This window comes from Pelodiscus sinensis, chromosome 14 (assembly GCF_052426305.1).
Source record: "Pelodiscus sinensis isolate ZL-2025 chromosome 14, ASM5242630v1, whole genome shotgun sequence".
Lineage (NCBI taxonomy): Eukaryota > Metazoa > Chordata > Testudines > Trionychidae > Pelodiscus > Pelodiscus sinensis.
This window is the reverse complement of record NC_143065.1, coordinates 13,633,991-13,651,664: the sequence shown is the minus strand read 5'-3', so window position 1 is coordinate 13,651,664 and position 17,674 is coordinate 13,633,991. Positions and strand designations below refer to the sequence as shown.

The window sequence follows — 17,674 nt, the reverse complement described above, 5'->3', positions numbered from 1 at the left end:
AGGTATTTGTTCAACCTGTGCCTAAAAACCTCCAATGATGATGATTCTACAACCTTCCTGGAACTCTATTCCAGAGCTTAACTATTCTTACAGTTAGAAAGTTCTTTTTAATGTTGTACCTTAATCCCTCTTGCTACAGATTAAGCCCAGGCCTTCTTATTCCATTAATCCTATTTCTAAGCGGACACCATAGATGGGAGAAAGTGAATTCCTGCTCCTGAGGGACATGCAACTAATTGTCAGTCGTCATAAATCCAATTTCATTCTATTGTCTATTTCTAAATCTTCTTTTAGCGAATAGCATGCACTAATTTAATTTATGTTGTGGCAGAGCTCTGGCTGTGCCTGTGTGTTTCTGGCAGATAGTGTTCAGCCTCAAAGGCTCACTGTGTCCCACCACATGTCCTCTTTCTTTACTAGCAGCAGGGTTCACAGACTACTGAGCCATGCTCATCACTAGTCCATAATATAGGGGTGAAACCTCTCTATAGTCCTGGCCTACCTATGCAGGGATAGATCCAGTAGTGGTGTGGAGAGGGCTGGGGGGAACCCAGGCATGCACACTACTCTGGGTTCCAGTCCACGGACCCTAAGGTAGTGGCAACAGATGGGGCTTGTTCTACTCCCATCTAGCAACTACTTCCCTTCTTCTGGTACCTGAGCAGCTTGTCCTGCTCCTCCAACACACACTTCTGGTTTTGCAGCTCCCAGTTCTCACCCAGACTCCTCTCACTCTCTGCACTTTGCCTCTTTCCTTCCTCAAGTGCCTCCCAACTAACTTTTAAATCAGTCTCAACTGATTCTTGATTGGCCCTGTGACAGGGCACTTGCCCTGCACTGGTCCTCTAAGGGCAAAAGCCCAGCCCTGAGTGAGGGCTGAGAGTGAAGCCCCAGATGAGGCAGTTCTGGCTAATGAGGGCTATATAAAGAAGGGCTCCTTGAGGGAGAGAGGGAAGCTCATTTTTGCTCTTGCTAGAGAGCAGGAGGGACCTAGATGCCTGGGAAGCAGGAGGCTTCCCGCTGGGGGGCTAGGGAAGCTCTGGTTAAGCAAGCCCCCAGGCTGCAAGGGGCAGTCATGGTAGTATAGAATATATGGGGGTGACTGCAGGATCCATACATTGTTCAGCGCACCAGATTCGAAATCTAGACCTCTTTGATAGATATGCAGTTCTTGTGCTATTCCGGCTGCCGTGTATGAGAACATTTCTGACAGCTGCAGAGCATTGGGCTTCCGACTCATTTAACCAGCTAGGTACCAGGCTGTAAGGTGCAACGTGTGAAGTTGTGGGTGGAGAAGTCGCCCGTGATCCTGAGTGAGTAGAGTTGGAAAGAGTGGTAGTTGGTAGGACGGGTAACGGGACAGTTGTAGGAGTTGAGGGTACCAATGTTGTTTGGCCCATGCTGGAGCTATTAGGATCACTGTGACCCAATGTGCTTTGATCCCTGGGAACGAGAGGTATTGGAGGGAATGCATACATCAATGGGCTATTCCAGCTGATTAGGAATGCATTGCCCAGGGAATGGCGACTGAGTCCTGCCCTGCAGCAATATCGGAGACACTTCCTGTTGGTGCGTGTGGCAAAGAGGTCGGTCGATGGTATGCCCCATTCGTGAAATAGGAAGTGGAGGGGTCTGTGGTGGAGTTCCCATTCGTGGTCTGGTGCAAATTTCCTGCTGAGGGAATCCGCTGTTATGTTGCTTACTCCAGGTAAGTATGATGCCACAAGAATGATGCCATTGGTGATGCACCAATTCCAAAGTCGGACTGCCTGCGCACAGAGGGATCGTGATCGAGCTCCCCCTTGACGGTTGATATAAAACATCGTGGCTACGTTGTCTGTGAGGACCTTCACCACAGAGTTGTGAATGTGATCGAGGAAGTGTCTGCATGCATTGAAGACAGCCTGAGCTCCAGTAGATTTATGTGGAGCAACATTTCGCGAGGCGTCCAACGGCCTTGCATAGACATTCCATTCATGTGCGCTCCCCACCCGAGGAGAGAAGCATCTGTAGTGATTTGACAACTTGGAAGGTGGGAGCGGAAAGGCACTCCAGATAGTAGGTGCTTGTCTACTGTCCACAAAGTGAGGGAAGAGAGGACGTTGGGCGGAATGGTAACTGACCAGCATACGTCGCGAGAGGTGTGATTGTAGATGGTGGCCAGCCAGTGTTGTAAGGCTCAAAAATGAAGTCTGGCATTCTGGACAACAAATGTGTTTGTGGCCATGTGTCCCACGAGCTTGAGGAGCATAAGCACCTGGCTGGTGTTGTTGGATGTGCATACATTTATCAGAGATTGAATGGTCTGGAATATTACAATGGGTAAGAATGCTCTTGTTTTCTTTTAATCTAAACTTGCTCCAATGAACTCTATGTGTTGAGTGGGAGCTAATGTTGACCTGTTGCTGTTCACAAGCAGCCCCAGTGAATGAAAGGCCTGCATAGTGAATGCCAGCATTTTGCTCGCCTGTGTGGCGGGTGTGGCCTTTATGAGGCAGTCGTCGAGGTAGGGAAATATAGTTATCCCGTTGTGACGTAGGTGGGCTGCAACCACTGAAAGTACCTTTCTAAATACTCTTGGTGCTGCGGACAGCCCAAAGGGAAGGACTCTGTACTGATAATGTCCGTTGCCCACCACGAATCTGAGGAATCGCCTGTGGGCAGGGTGAATTGTAATATGGAAATATGCGTCCTGAAGGTCGAGAGCAATGAACCAATTGTTCTGATCTAGAGCTGGGATTATAGATGAAAGCGTAACCATCCTGAAGCAGTGTTTTCAGAGAAATTTCTTCAACTGCCTGAGATCCAGTATTGGCCTCCAATTCCCTGTCTTCTTTTGAACGAGAAAGTAGTGGGAATAGAACCCTTTCCCCCTGAACTCTTGTGGAACTGGTTCCACTGCGCCAATCTGCAGTAGATGATGTATCTCCAATCTGAGCAGATCTTCGTGAGAAGGGTCCCTGAAAAGGGATGGGTTGAGGGTGGTAGAGAGAAAGGGTATTGTGTAGCAGTTTCTATAATCTCTAGCACCAATTTGTCGTTGGTGATAGCCGCCCATTGATGGTAAAAAGGGAGTAGACGGTGATGGAACAAATGGACGGTGTCGGCTGTGACTGGAGGATTGCTCTCGACCAGGGAGTCAAACCTGCTGCCTGGCCGACGGCTAAATTTGCACATGGGTATTTTGATTATGGCATCTGGGAGGTCGTTGATGTTGTCAAGAACTATCAAATGGCCTCTGATAGTGCTGCTGCTGTTGCCATGGTTGCCTTTGGTGGTAAAAGTCGTAACGCCTCTGGAATGGTGTATAGCGGCGTCTTTTAAAAGGTGGTGTGTACATACCAAGAGTCCTTAGAGCGGACCTGGTGTCTTTACTAGAGTGGAGTAGTGTATCCGTTTTCTCCGCAAACAAGACATCTTTTTCAAATGGGAGATCCTTGACCTTTGCTAGCAGCTCTTTAGGGACCGCTGCAGCGTGTAAGAAGGAGGAGTGTCTCATGACCACTGCCATAGCTGTGGCTCTAGCTGCCGTGTCTGCCACATCAGCTGCTATTTGTAGGCTGGTTCTGGTAGAGGCGTATCCCTCCTGGATCAATGCTCAGAGGAGAGGCTTCTTCGATTCTGGTAAGGAGTCAGCGAGAGCAATAAATTTCGAATAATTATCAAAATTGTGGTTAGATAGGTGAGCTAGGTAGTTAGCTATGTGCAGAAGGAGGGTTGCGGAGGTATGAACCTTCCTACCAAATAAGTCCAGTTTCTTTGATTCCTTATCAAAGAAAGGAGTCTGGTTCCTGTCTTGTGGCCCTCGTGACCTCTGGCGTGGAGCGTCTACTACCAGGGAGTTGGGGAGTGGATGCGTGAATAAAAACTCTGAACCTTTAGGTGGGACAAAGTATTTCCTGTTGGACTTCCTATTAGTTGGGGGTACAGAAGCCGGTGTTTGCCATAGTTCATTTGCAACCTCCAGGATCGCCTCGTCCAGAGGGATCGCTAACTTGGGAGGTTGTGATATCTCTAAGCTCTTAAAGAGCTTGTGATGTTTGCTCTGTATCTCAGTAAGTTGGATGTTTTGGGAACGGGCGATTCTCTTAAAAAGGTCCTGAAACTGCTTAATATCATCTGGGGGAGAGATGTCACCTGGTATCACAGCTTCATTGGGGGAGGATGACAAAGGATCCTCGGGAGACTTGCGAGCCTGGTGTGATTCCTGAAGTGTATGGTGCTCCCCTTCAGGTTGAGGTGGAGGAATTGATGGTGAATGAGGAATATACACTGGTAGAGGTGGAGAGTACCTATAAGGGGAGTCACGTGTCCTCGCTCTGAATGACGATCTGAAGGATCGATACAAAGCTCAGCGATCAGGTGAATGGGTCCTGTAATATGTACGTCTGTCACACAGGTCCATATAGTAATATGAGGACCGAAATGGAGAGCGGTCATGGTATCTGGATCTACTGTACGATGTTGGTGGAGAATATGAGGTAAGATGTACAGGAGGAGGAGACGCAGAGAAGCTGTGGTAGTGGGTTCTATGGTCCTGATGTTTATAGTGCGTTGGAGGTGTCAGAAATGGAGATGGGAGACGCTCTGATGAAGAGAACCTGCTAGGAGGCATCCTTCCTGGAGACTGTAATGGTGGTGGCAAGGTGGGCTCTGGGGAGAATGCAGGGGAAAGAGAGAGAGGAGACAGACTCTTGGGTCTTGGCGTCTTTGCTGTTCTCTGTCCGGAGGGGTGATCGGCACCGAAGGCTCTCTCCATGCCACTGGAAGCGGTGCTGCAGTTGGTGTGTAGTCCTCTGAGTGCTTCGGTGCCACATGGTTGTCGGTGCGCAGCGGTGCCGATGGGGTGGTTGCGTCTCTAGGCGCTGTTGTCGGTGCCGTTGTGCCGCTCACCAAAGTCTTCGGTGCGGTATCTGCCGGTGCTGGCTGATGGTGCACTTTCGGCACCGATGGTATGAGTCTTGGTGCCTTGGTCAGTGCCGGTTGGGCTTTGGATAGGGTCGAAGTACTCGGCTTTGTACTGACATTCAATCTACTCTTAGAAGGAACAGGTAGAGAGCGGGTTGGAGAGGGTTTTGACCTTCTGGGAGGCGCAGCAGTTGGAGAAGAAGCCCGGTGTTTATTTGGCTCTGGAGAAGGCTGTGGGGGGGGTGGGGAGGCCCCCGGGGCCTTCTCAATCTCATTTCTCTTTCACGCCTTGCTCTGCTTTGTTAACTTTGAACAAAGAGAGCACTTCTGTGGGACATGGTTCTCTCCTAAGCAGCGGATGCACAACGCGTGACCATCCGAAGCTGGCATAGCCTCTCTACATTGCTTGCATTTCTTGAATCCCGGGGATCTGGGCATTTTAAACTGCATCACTCGGTCCCAATGAAGGAAAACTGAAGTGTCTTGAAAACCTCGTGTCCTTCTCACCCCTCTCTGAATATGCTTTTCTCTCTCTTTCTTTTTCTTTTTTTTTTTTGTATTAAAAGCAACTAGAAACGAAAATTTATAACACAGCAAAGAAGAACAACTTTACATATCTAAGTGAAGCCGGAAAGTTTAACTCTGAGTAAAGGAAAAAACATGTTTTTTTTTAAAAAAGGAGGATATAAAGACTCTGAACTATAAAGGGGAAAGAAAAAACTAATATTGAAGCAAGACACGCCTGAAAACGTCGCAAGTGGGGTAGTCAGGAGAAGAGGATTGCTCTGTCTGCAGCCTGAGGCAGTTGAGAGGAACTGGCTGGGACCGGACCGAGCAGCGCGAAAGGGCGCGAAAGCCGCGAGAGATGCTCTCCGCGCATGCGCGGTCCGGCCGGACTACCGCTCCGTCCTGCGGCGCCAAGGTGCTGGGCTTGCCTTCTGTGGAGTACCCATGGGGACTCCGCGAAGAAGAACTGGGAGGACCCTGGAGTGAGCAGTTGGGTAAACAACAACCTCCTCCCCCGGAAGGGGGTGCAGAGAGACTAGAGTGGGCACTGCCGGAGGGCAGTGTCCTGAAGAGGACATCATGGCCAAAGAGTGACATGGGTCTGGACTACAGGGAAGAGAGACAACAAGGGGAGACACCAGCTAGGGGGAGGTGTCCAGTGAGCTGGGAGAGCTAATTCCCAGGACTGCTGGCTGGAAGTGCTGGGTTGGTGAGTCTGCCCCATGACAGGCCCCAAGAAGTTCAATTAGCCTGACTCCCTTGGCCCTGGAAGACTCCTAATTAGCTTCAGGTGTTAACTGGCCTGATTTGTCCAGACTGCTTCTGGAAAGTTCCTGTTGGTTCTAGGCCATCCCCTGCTAGTTTACCCAGAGAACAGAAACCTATTTCCTTCTAGCACTCCTTTATATCCCCTTGACCTGACCTGGTCACAATATTAATATTGCTACTATATGGCACCTTTATTTTCTATTACTCCTGTTCAGCAGCATGCAATATCAAGTAGTTTGAGATACTATTTATTAAAAAAAAATGCTGTAAAACAATTGACGATTTGACTGTTGTTCACAGAATCCCTCCCTAAAACTAAGGTTTTGTACAAATTCCTGAAACAGATTACATATTCAGCTCTTTAGGTATTCTTTAGTCACGTATGTCCTCACTGTTAAAAATTCACACCTTATTTCTAGAATAAATTTGTCTTGCCTCACGTTCCAGACACTGAATTTTGTTATGTCTTCATTTACTAAATTGAAGAGTTCAATATCAGCATTTGGTAAAACCCAAGTCCATGATCAAGTCACCCCTTAACCTTTACTTTAATAAGCCAAATAGACTGAGTTCCTTCAGCCTTTCACTATTAAGGCATGTTTTTCATTTCTTTAATAATTTTCATGAATCTTCTCTGAACCCTCTTATTTTTCAGCATCTTTGAATTGTGCATATCAGACCTCGACACAGTATTCCAACTAGGGTATTTATTTAAATGGACCAACTATATCAACCCCATCACATCTATGATCACAGTAAGTCAAAATATTTATGTATTTATATGTATTTACTGTGATCTGCCAATAAAAACAGTTCATTGTAAATCCGAACTAGAGAAATAAAATTATAGGTTCATGTTTCAGTGAAGAAGGGCCAGTCAGACACAAGTACAATTTACTGACTGCAAAAAATAAACATTTGTCATTTGCCTATGGTGAAACCTAAAAAGAAAGAGGAATTATTTATAAAATCTCCCAACCTGGCAACCACTTGACCACTACTGGAAGTAGCTGAAAGAAGAGAGAGAGAAAAAAAAAGTTGTGTTGGAGCCAGAAAATTCAATGCCATGTATGGTAGCATTGCTTTTTACAACAAACTTGCCAGGCCAGGCCTAAGGTTAGCTATTAATGCCTTCACATCTGGAAACCTAACTTAGGTGACTGGAAGTCCGACAGAAATCTGAGAAAGAGAAACACTGTCTGCTACAAATAAAAGCCAAGAGATACCATTTTGCATCACAGTATGTTGGAAATACACTGGCAAAACAACAGATTGAACTAAAATTTTAACACTAAATTTCAGATGTGTCTACCATGTCTTTAGTCTTACTATGATCATCATTTAGTATTTGTAATAAATACTTCAGAGCCCTAATCGTGCACTAGGACCCTGTTGTGTTAGGTGCCCAACAAACACAATAAAAAGACAGTCCCTACTGCAAAGAGCTAACAAGTTAAGTAAAGAGACAATGGAGGAATAGACAGACAGACAAAGGAGTACGTGTGAACAATGAGTCAATATTGCCAGCAAGATAGACAGCTATCTTAGCACACAATGCATAGCCTCTGCTGTGTGTTTTGTAAGCATCACAGAAAAAGAGAACTTAAGGAGGGCTTTGAAGGAGGAGTAGTTTTGCAGATATTTACAGAGCATTTCCTCGGCGTAAAGGGCAATATGGGAGAAAACACAAATGTGCTTTCTTGAAAATTTAATTAAGTGGGCAAAGGAGGTTGCCATCATGGGCCGATCAGAAGTGAGTGTGGACTGCGAATGAGAATGATATGCAAGGTGGGGAGTGATTGGGAAGGGTCTTCAAAGTGAACACAGGCAGCTTATGTTTAATGTGATGGAGAGGGAGAACCACTGCAGAGATTTACTGAAGAAAGAATCTGCTGCTTGTTCTAAAATCCGAGGCCTGATCCACACTAAAAAATGAAATCATCTTCATTATGCAGGACAATGTAGCACTTTAAGTCTGTATCTGTGCGAGTTTCTTCATATGGTTGATGGATTTCCATTCCAAACGGCTAAATGTAGTGCCTTGCATGTAGAATAGTGATAGAAATGTAGCCGTGTTAGTCTGGGGTAGTTGAAGCAAAATGCAGGACAATGTAGTCCTGCATTTTGCTTCAACTACCCCAGACTAACACGGCTACATTTCTATCTTCATTATGTCACTCTGGGGTGTGAAAAGTCCATACCCTGAGTGGCACTATTTAGCTGTTCTAGCCCTTCTCCCCACGTAGAGAGCACTAGATAACACAAGAATTCATTCAGTAACCTAGCTACCATATCTTGGCCAGGTGAATTACTTATCCTGAAGGAAGAACCCTTCATATTGGCATATGTAGAGTCTAAACTGAAGCACTAGAGCAGGTCAACTCAACACGCAGCTCATGGCCTGTTTGTTTGCGGCCTGCGGTACAGTTTGAGTTTACATGGGGCTCAACATGCGGCCTGCGGGTGGAATCCTTTGAAGATGGCCTCCACTGGCAATACACACTGCAACGGTGAGTCAATATAATGGTCTTCTGTTGATATGCATTTTAGTAGTTAAATTCCTGGACTATCATTGCTCATTAAAAGTGATGTCATATGGGTGGAAATAGGGTAAATATTGCATTTTATTAATATCAGCAGAACTTATTTAAATGGGGCTGTGTGTTGTGTAGTCTTGCCTTAATCTTTGTAGTCATACCCATCAGCGTGAAAGAAGCTCTTTGCATATATTTGCATACATATTTGCATGTATATACAACCACACTTAAGTTGCGGCCCTTGGCATGTGCTATATCATTGTGGCCTCCCGGGCTTCCAAACTTGAGTAGCCCTGCACTAGAGCAATGCAGATCTACCCTGTTGTAACAGTCATCAGCATTAAAATCTTTCATGAGAAACTTAAGTTGAAATGTATCAAATGGCTCAGGAGGAAATTCTTGATGTCACTATTTAAATGGCATTTTTAATATAAGCAGTCCTGCAATAGAATAAAACCTAATGGCAGAATGGAAGCTGTCAGATAAGCAGCCACTGGCATTGAGTGATATTTCACACCTAGCAGAATTTAAAATAATAATACCTTATGTTGTCCTGATTATAGGATATGGCTAGGTCCTATGCACACTAGAAATGGTATCTATAGTATAGACAAGTTAGTGAATCAGATCTATAGAATAGACAAGTTAGTGTCTCAACCGTGCACCCATACTTAAAACCACAGCTTGCTGTCATGTCTTTAAACAATTTCTATGTGAGAACCCTGACTTTGAGTTTCTTCCTCTCAGACAGAGCTTTTTCTTATGTTAATAATAAATAAATATATAGTAACATTATGTCTTTCATCTTCAAGTGATTTTATAAACAATAACAGCAATGCTTCATTTGTGGAACAAGTTAGCCAGATGTCTGCTATTAAGCCAGTAAGAATCACTACACTTTCACTGAATATTTATCATTCACCTATTTATACAATTTATACATTGAAGGCTTAACAATATAGGCCCTTGATTATGCAAAATGCTTAATTTTACACTTGGAAGCAGGCCCATCGCAGTCAGTCTCGTCATATGCAAAAAGTTAAACTATGCAGATTTTCTTAATGAAAATCTTTCAATATTTTGATTGGTGTCACATACTTTGATCACATATCACATGTAAAGCAAGAACACAACAAAGTAAAGTAAGTATACAATAGGGGTACGTTTTAAATATCTGTTTTAAATATACGATTTAAATATCCCACACTTCATTAGCATAAACATGACCTCTGCTTTTTTTTTTTAAATAGAACTTTTTTGAAAAAAATGGCAGTCTAGATGTGGATCTGTCGAAAATAAACCCTTTTTCGAAAGATCCTGTAAACCTCATTTTTTGAGGAATACAGGATCTTTTGAAAAAGGGTTTATTTTCAACAGATCCACGTCTAGACTGCCTTTTTTTTTAAAAAGCTCCATTTCGGAAAAAAGCAGTGGCCATGTTTATGCTAATGAAGCATATTTAAATCCCTGCTTCATTAGCAATTTTGATGTGCCTAATCTACATCTCTCTGTCGACAAAGAGGTGTAGTCTAGACACGGCCTAGGTGTTTCTGATTGTTTCTGTTTTACTAGCCAAGCTGTACACTCAAATCTCTATGTAGTACTTTTAAATCAAAAAGTCTATTATGCCTACAATATTGATAACACACACTGGTAATGAATTATTTAAATTCCCTCCTTTGGCCTCTCAGAAAAACTTCCACAAAAATCCAAACAGCTACAAATATTTAATATGGGACACAAATTTATTGATGGATAGATTCACGATGAAAAGATGTATGTTCTGAAGCACAGGCTGCAATTGGTTTGCAAGATTAAAAGTAAATTGCTAACTTTTTTAGAATAAAATTCGAGTATAGTCTTATTTACCAAGATGCTTCAAAATGCACCAGGAAACATCATTTAGATTGTAAAAGAAAAAGTCCTGGATTTTACTGAGAGTATCAGGAAAAGATATTTTAGTTTAATAATTATTCTGAAAGAGTTAAAATGTTCACAACTGTTATTTCAAAACTTTTCTCTGGTAAAATGGCTTTGAAAATATAAAAATATAGAAAATTGTGGCTCTCTTCCAAGGCATCACTTACACAAGACATAATATAGATAACACAAAGACTATTTTTCATATTTTTACAACCCTCCCCCTCAGTGATCTTGAAATCTTAGAAATGTTTAATTCATTGGCTTCCTTTTGCTTGTTGCTCATAAGTCATGAGACAAAAGCATCTTTTTTCAACAAAGAACTAAAAACTGATATTTTAAAAGTAGGTGAAGTTTGAGATATCTTTAAGAACCCATTTTTTTCAAAAGGGTGTCAGGCATAGTTCTTGCTAAGGTGTGCATCTGCATGGCCATGCACAAAAAATTCTTTCTTCATCCACCTCCTCTGGAGAACTGTGCAGCAGCAGTCTCACACCAGACGGCTGCTCCAGCAGGCGGGGCTGGCTGAGACAGCATGGTGCGGTAGCTGCTGGGCTGAGCGACGGGGCAGGATCTGCCGCCATCATGTATTGGGGGTGAGGCCTGATCTAGTGGCCGGGGCTGCCATGTGGCGGGGGGGAAAGTGCGTGGGCAGGGCTGGTTCTGGCGACTGGGGCCAGGAATGGGATCTGTGGCATGGTGAGGGGAGTGTGTGTGCGCGCGTGCGTGCGCTCCAGCAGCGAGGAACGGGACATGCTCCATGGCTAGGCGGGGTCTGTTCTGACGGCTGGCAATGGGAAATGCTGCATGGCAGGGGCAGGGGTTCTGCTCCAGCGGCCGGGAACGTGTGCGTTGTTAAATTGGGTGCCATGGTGGCACACATCTAAACCAGCACACATGACCTCAGTATTGGTGCACAAGCCAAAACTCACTCTGCTCATGGTTAGAAAATCTTACAGGGAACACTGGTGTCAGGTGATTAGAGCTCTGTATCCACATCCACATCTGTATCTGCAAAAATGAGCTGTGGATATTCTCAATGACATCCGCAGATTTGGATACTCATGGTGGTAAAGCAGATATCTGCAAATTCTAAATACAAAATTTGTATATGAAAAAATGAGCTGTGGATAGCCATATCCATGGATATAAAGTGTGTATCTGCAGATCTGCAGGTCTCTACAGATGAACCAAGAGGTAACAGCCCCTCATATCAAGATAAGTCTTCTCAATGGCATGACGGCTGAAGTTTGTCTTGTAAATGCACTTACCTAAATTGCTATATGTAGCACTGAAAGGGCTCAAGTCAGAAGAATCTGATGTTTCCTCCTTTTCTTCCTCCTCCTGTTGGACATGGTTAGTTGACACTGGTATAACAGAGGTACTGCCACCAATATCCTGCTTCACAAAAACAGCTCTTGGAATCTGAGGAGATAAATCTTCCACCGTAGTCTCAGCTGGCACTTGACTGAAACAAACAAACAAAATTCACCTGGCAACTAAAGGTACTAATATGGTATCAGTAAAACATAGTTTTGGAATTATACAATACTTTTGCCTAAAAGGCAAAGAACTGGGAAATGGAAACAAAAAATGTGTCCCTTTCACCTTTCCAAATATTTTACAATTATTTTTCTAGCAAGTTTTTTCTGTCTCTTCACTAAGGTGCATTCACTTTTCACTAAAGTATCAATGATAAAAAACATCTTTCGTACAAAAGTGTCACAAAATGTTTCAGACAACTGAGCGTAGTCAATACATGTAAGTACATGTAATGCACAGAGATAATACTCTATATCATACAGCAGCTGTACAATTTATAGAACAGCAACAGTTATTAAGGGTATTTTTTTAAGCCAATTAGAAGGATTTTGCTTTAATGAGAGTCATACATTTACACACAGGAGAATACTCCTAAACTCTTTAGGATAGAGGTAGGGAAACCTTTTTTATGTCAGGGTAGTAGAGATTCGGTGTGTCCTAGGCCTGCAGAGGGCAGCAGGGGGGCTGGAGCACCAGCGTAGGCTCTCTCATTCGGGGAGGAGGGGTGCTAAGCCTTGGGGGCCAGATCCAGGCAAGCCGGGGCTGCATCCAATCTTTGAGCCTGAGGTTTCCCACCCTGTTTTAGGAAATGCATAAAACTTTAAAGCTACATTTTCAAATTCTGGCAACACAATAGGAATTATCACACTGGAATACAGACCAATAGTCCATCTAATCTAGCATTCTGTCTCCCTAGCGACCTACACAAAATATACCTGAAGATTAAAATGCAGCCACTGATGTTTATATCAAGAATGGTAGGGGGGATTCTTTCTCCTACCCTGCTTGTAACTGGTGGGAGTCATCTTAATCAAATAATCACCTTACAAGTATAATATTTATTGTAGATAGTTTAAAAATGATGCAAAATATATAACAAATAAAAATTAGTCCTGGCCAGGTTTAAGCACTGAATTGTTGACTATTGCATTACGCCAGTGATTGTCAATGATGGTACCATTTGTAACACTGAAGATAATGGTTAATTACATTTCTTTATCTACACACTCATTAGAATCAACTTCTGAGAACAAAATCTCAGTAGCTCTTCATGATTTGGGCCTGGTCCTGAAAAAACGGAGAACCCCTAAATTCCACTGATTTCAATTAAGGTTTAGGGCAGGCACTTCCTCAAGGAGAGACTCAGGCCAAGTCTATACTTACTGTGCCAGAGAGCGATCTTCTGGTGTTCGATTTAGTGGGTCTAGTAAAGACTCGCTAAATCAAATGCTGAGGGTGCCCCTGGTAGGTGCTGATACTCCTTGCAGTTACTAGGAGTAAGGGAAGCCGAATGGAGCATTTGCTCTGGTTGACCTCCGACTGTGAAGACAGTGTCAAGTTTGGCTTAAGATATGTCGACTACAACTTTGTTATTTACATAGCTGAAGATGTGTACCTTATACCATCCTTCAGGTCTAGGATAGATCTGGCCTTAGAACGTTCCATGATCTGGCCCTATAGATGTATACAAGTGTAGGTTTTCAAATCCAATCCAAACTTTTGATAAGATGGAATAAATATATATCTTGTTAACCTGCCGCATTGTGTTTGTGTACACCGCATAGCAGCTAATTTTCCATGATATACTAATGATCTTACATTTGCACATCCGAAGGAAAGATTGAGCCCTTACAGACTTGTCGTACATTGTAAAAAGCATTTCTACACCAATCCAAAGCTGACTGGCCATAAGAGTTCAAAAGTCTCCCAACCGTTCATAACTCAGACTACAAACACTAAAAATTTCATGTATAGTAGGCACATGGTATTTCAGATTTCATACTTTTGGAATTTTAAGTGCAGATTTATAAAAAACAAGCACTATCAAAACATAGTAGTAACAGAGCAGAGACAAAAGGGCAAAGTCCAAAAAGCTGAAGTTTTAATTATTTAGTGTCAAAATCATCAATCACTTTTTATTAACATGCATGTGAATGGTGAAAAAAAGCACATTATGGGCATCAAAATAAGTGCATATTAAAGAGTTAACCAAAGGCGTTTAAAAATTAAAACACATTATATCAAAGCTGTAACAAGGTTCTTTAAATCAAAGGAATCATTTTAAACACACGAGGTTATCTTATCACCAACAAATCTTATACAGACCTCTATGTACCTCTCCAATAAAAATACATTTGTTCAAAATGTATAGCCTATAACAGATCTGCTATTCTGATACTACCATGTAATAGAAATTCTCGTATCTCATAAAACAATTTTAGTATTGATTGGTGAGGTACAGAATAGACTCATTCCCAGTCTCAGACACATGCATGCACATACAATAAATCTAAGTTCAGAAGCTTTTGCCAAACAAAGAATATCAACAGCTAGAGAGAGAGGAAAAAAAATGAACTCACCCACTATACTCACTCACACAATTCCCCATTAAAGGAAATTCTTTTAGGGCCTTCTTGAGTCTTTTAATCATGTCTTGAAACTCTGGTGAACCATTGATTCCACAGTGTGCAAGCTGTGAGCAACAAGGCTGAACTCCGCACACAGTGATATCATTTACTGCACCTTGATGTTTATTTTAGGGGGTTGGTCTGAGGGAGGTGTTAAAATACCTTAAGGAATGTACAGTCACCAAAGTTGTAGCCCAGCCTTCTTAACTCCCTCACTGCCGTGACACATGATATGTACTTTACATTCTGCCAAGTATGTTCGCAGTCACATTAACTAGTAAGAATAGTTTCAATGGTCACTAACACCACATATATTGTAAGCCATTAAAGTGCTCAAAATTATCCTAACTTTAAAAGTACATGAACATTTTAATCGGTGTTCAAAGTGATACTAATATTTAAAAAAAATAAATGATTTATTTGAAAATGGCAGCAATGAGATGTCAGTTTGCAACACTTTGGAGAAAGCATCTCTCTTCTTATGGGAGAAAGGGAGAGATTCTGAGTGATCAAGCTAAGACACTTTATACTGCCTCACCTAGCTGTTTAATGAAAGGTCAAATCTAACACCACCCACAAAAGACAGAAGTAGGAATACAGAAAAATGGAAATAATTCCTCACTACTAATTAATCCACACAGATCACTTGGAACTAGGGATGTAAGTGACCAGTCGACAACCCGATAAGCAAATGTAGGAACTCAACTAGTCGCTAACTCCCACCCCTTGCTGCCTCCATCAGAGAGAAGCAGCAAGTGGGGGAGCATGAGCCGGTGCTGGGAGGAGCTGGTTTAAAAGCCAGTTTCCCCCCCATCAGCACCGTTTCCATTGGGGGCTGGGGAAGTAGGGGGCAGCAGGGAAACAGCACAAGAGGGGATTAAAACAGTCCTGCTCATGCCAGTCCCACTGCTGCTCCTCTCCCTTTGGAATGTACAAGAGCCACCTGCAGCTCCTGTGCATTTCAAAGGAAGAGGCACAGAGGGGAAACCGTGCCAGTGGGGACTGCTTTGCTCCCTGCTGGGGTGGAAAGCCCGCTGCCTGCCTCTCTTTGAAATATACAGGACTTACCACAGCTCTTGTACATTTCAAAGGGAGAAGCACAATGGGATAGCGAGCACTCCCCTTATCGACTAATCGATGGAAATTCCATCAACTACTCAATTAGATGATCAATCAAAATTTAACTTCCCTACTTGGAACCTGTGAATATTTTTGCTTTATCTGGTCATTTAAAATGTAATGTGTTTTGTTAGCTTTCTGGGAAAATATAACACCTATAAAATTACCATGGCAACAGTTGTCCTGAAGATGACTACCTCTTCATACTACTGTGATTATAATGTCCCACTGCACAAGTTAAGAATTTTCTTTAAACCAGTGTCTGCTAAGACCATTTACCCTCTTGCATAGGATTTTGAGGGCACAGAGGCTGTGGACCTAACTTCTCCTCAGATTTTTCACCATATCAGACATTTATGTTATCTGAAAGACTCAGAAGAAATGGACAACACAAGCATTTGGATCATCCATATGGGCAATTTTATTAATGAACCAATTTTATTAATGAACCACAGTGAGTACATTAACTGTTTTTTCTTCTTTATTGCCCATATGCTTCCTACACATTTGGATGATTAATAAATCAGTAGTGACCCCTCCAAGAGGTAAGAATGAGAAATATCTACTGTGAGTGAATACAAAATTACTCTGAATTTTGATCAGATCTAGATATCTAGTTGAAGAACTAATTCTGCATAACGATTATACCAAACTGCAAATAATAGCCTTGCATATCAGTGACAGAAATAATAAAAAAATGGAAACTGTCTTAGAACTATTTGAATGTGCTCTGGTATTCCCTGGTGGCTGATAGCTGCAAGATCATAATGTCACATACATGAGAAGGCTCCTGGTCTTCTACTGATGAATTGCATAAAGTCCAAGGAATTCACTGATATGCTTGTTCTATACAGAGTTCTGAAATCCCTCTGGATTTCTAAGGTATAAAGCTGGTATGAAGCCTGAACTCCCTGAAAATGAATAATGTTTGAGGAAAAATACAGGCAAGTTAATGGCCTGAGATGGAAATCAGACATCACTTTAGACAGGAACTTAAAATCAGGATGAAGGATCATCTTATCTTCATGAAACAGAGTAGGGAGGATTAACCACCAGTTTTGTATCTGACTAACTTTATGGGTTTATATTATGGGAATAAGAAAACAAACTGTCATGCTAGATCAAACCAGTAATGCCTGTAGTTGAGTTTCCTGTCTCTGACGTTAGCTAGGAACAGAGGCTTTAGCAGAGGTGAAAGAATTCCATAGTTAACAATTTAGAACTGCCAAGCCATAAAGGAAGTTTGTCCACAGTTTTTTTTAAAATCAGTATTTCTTTTTATCATCATTTTTGTAAATTTGCTACCTTTCAATTTAACTCAGAGTTTCTCAAAGTGGCCCACAAAACCATTTTAAGAAAGCTGCTAACTGGCTGTGCTGGTGTGTTTATTTACTGGCACTGCAGTCACAGAGCTTAAAGGCTCCAGTTTGCCGTTAGCAGCCAAGGGGAGCGGTGGGAAGTGGCGGCCTGGTCCATGCTACGTCCCATGGCTCCCCTTGGTTGCAAACGATAAACCGGAGCCAATGGGAACCGTAAGGCTCCATTGCCCTGGCACAAACACACCAGCATGGCCAGTTAGCAGCTTTCTCAAAGTGGTTTTATGGTCCACTTTGAGAAACACTGATTTAATGGATGTCCCTTCTTATATTTTGAGAAAATACATACCTGAGTGCTAGATTTGCCATCTGTACACCATTCCTTATTTTGTAAAGTTATATTATGTCCCTTCTTATTGGCCTCCTCTCTAACCAATCACCTTCTCTTACATTTCTTTTCACACGGAAGTCTTTCTATGCCTTCAATGATTTTTTCTGATGGTGTCTGAACGACTATTCTGTTATATCCATCCTTCTGTTATATTGACTACTCGATCAGTTGATAAGGGGAGTGCTCGCTATCTCACTTAGCCTCTTCCTTTAAAATGTACAAGAGCCATGGCAGGTCCTGTATAATTCAAAGGGAGAG

General features: G+C 42.7%; 1 protein-coding gene across 3 annotated transcripts in view; it reads right to left on the bottom strand.

The window, feature by feature from the left end:
• PEAK1 (pseudopodium enriched atypical kinase 1) overlaps nucleotides 1-17,674 on the bottom strand; it is a 208,403-nt gene that overhangs the window by 21,928 nt on the left and 168,801 nt on the right. For 2 of the 3 annotated variants that reach the window (XM_075897375.2, XM_075897376.2), the window contains one exon: nucleotides 11,912-12,108. In XM_075897375.2, coding sequence (XP_075753490.1) covers nucleotides 11,912-12,108 — 197 coding nt within the window. Of the gene's footprint in view, nucleotides 1-11,911; nucleotides 12,109-14,542; nucleotides 14,656-17,674 lie in introns of all 3 variants that reach the window. The other variant, XM_089781972.1, reaches the window with a different exon arrangement.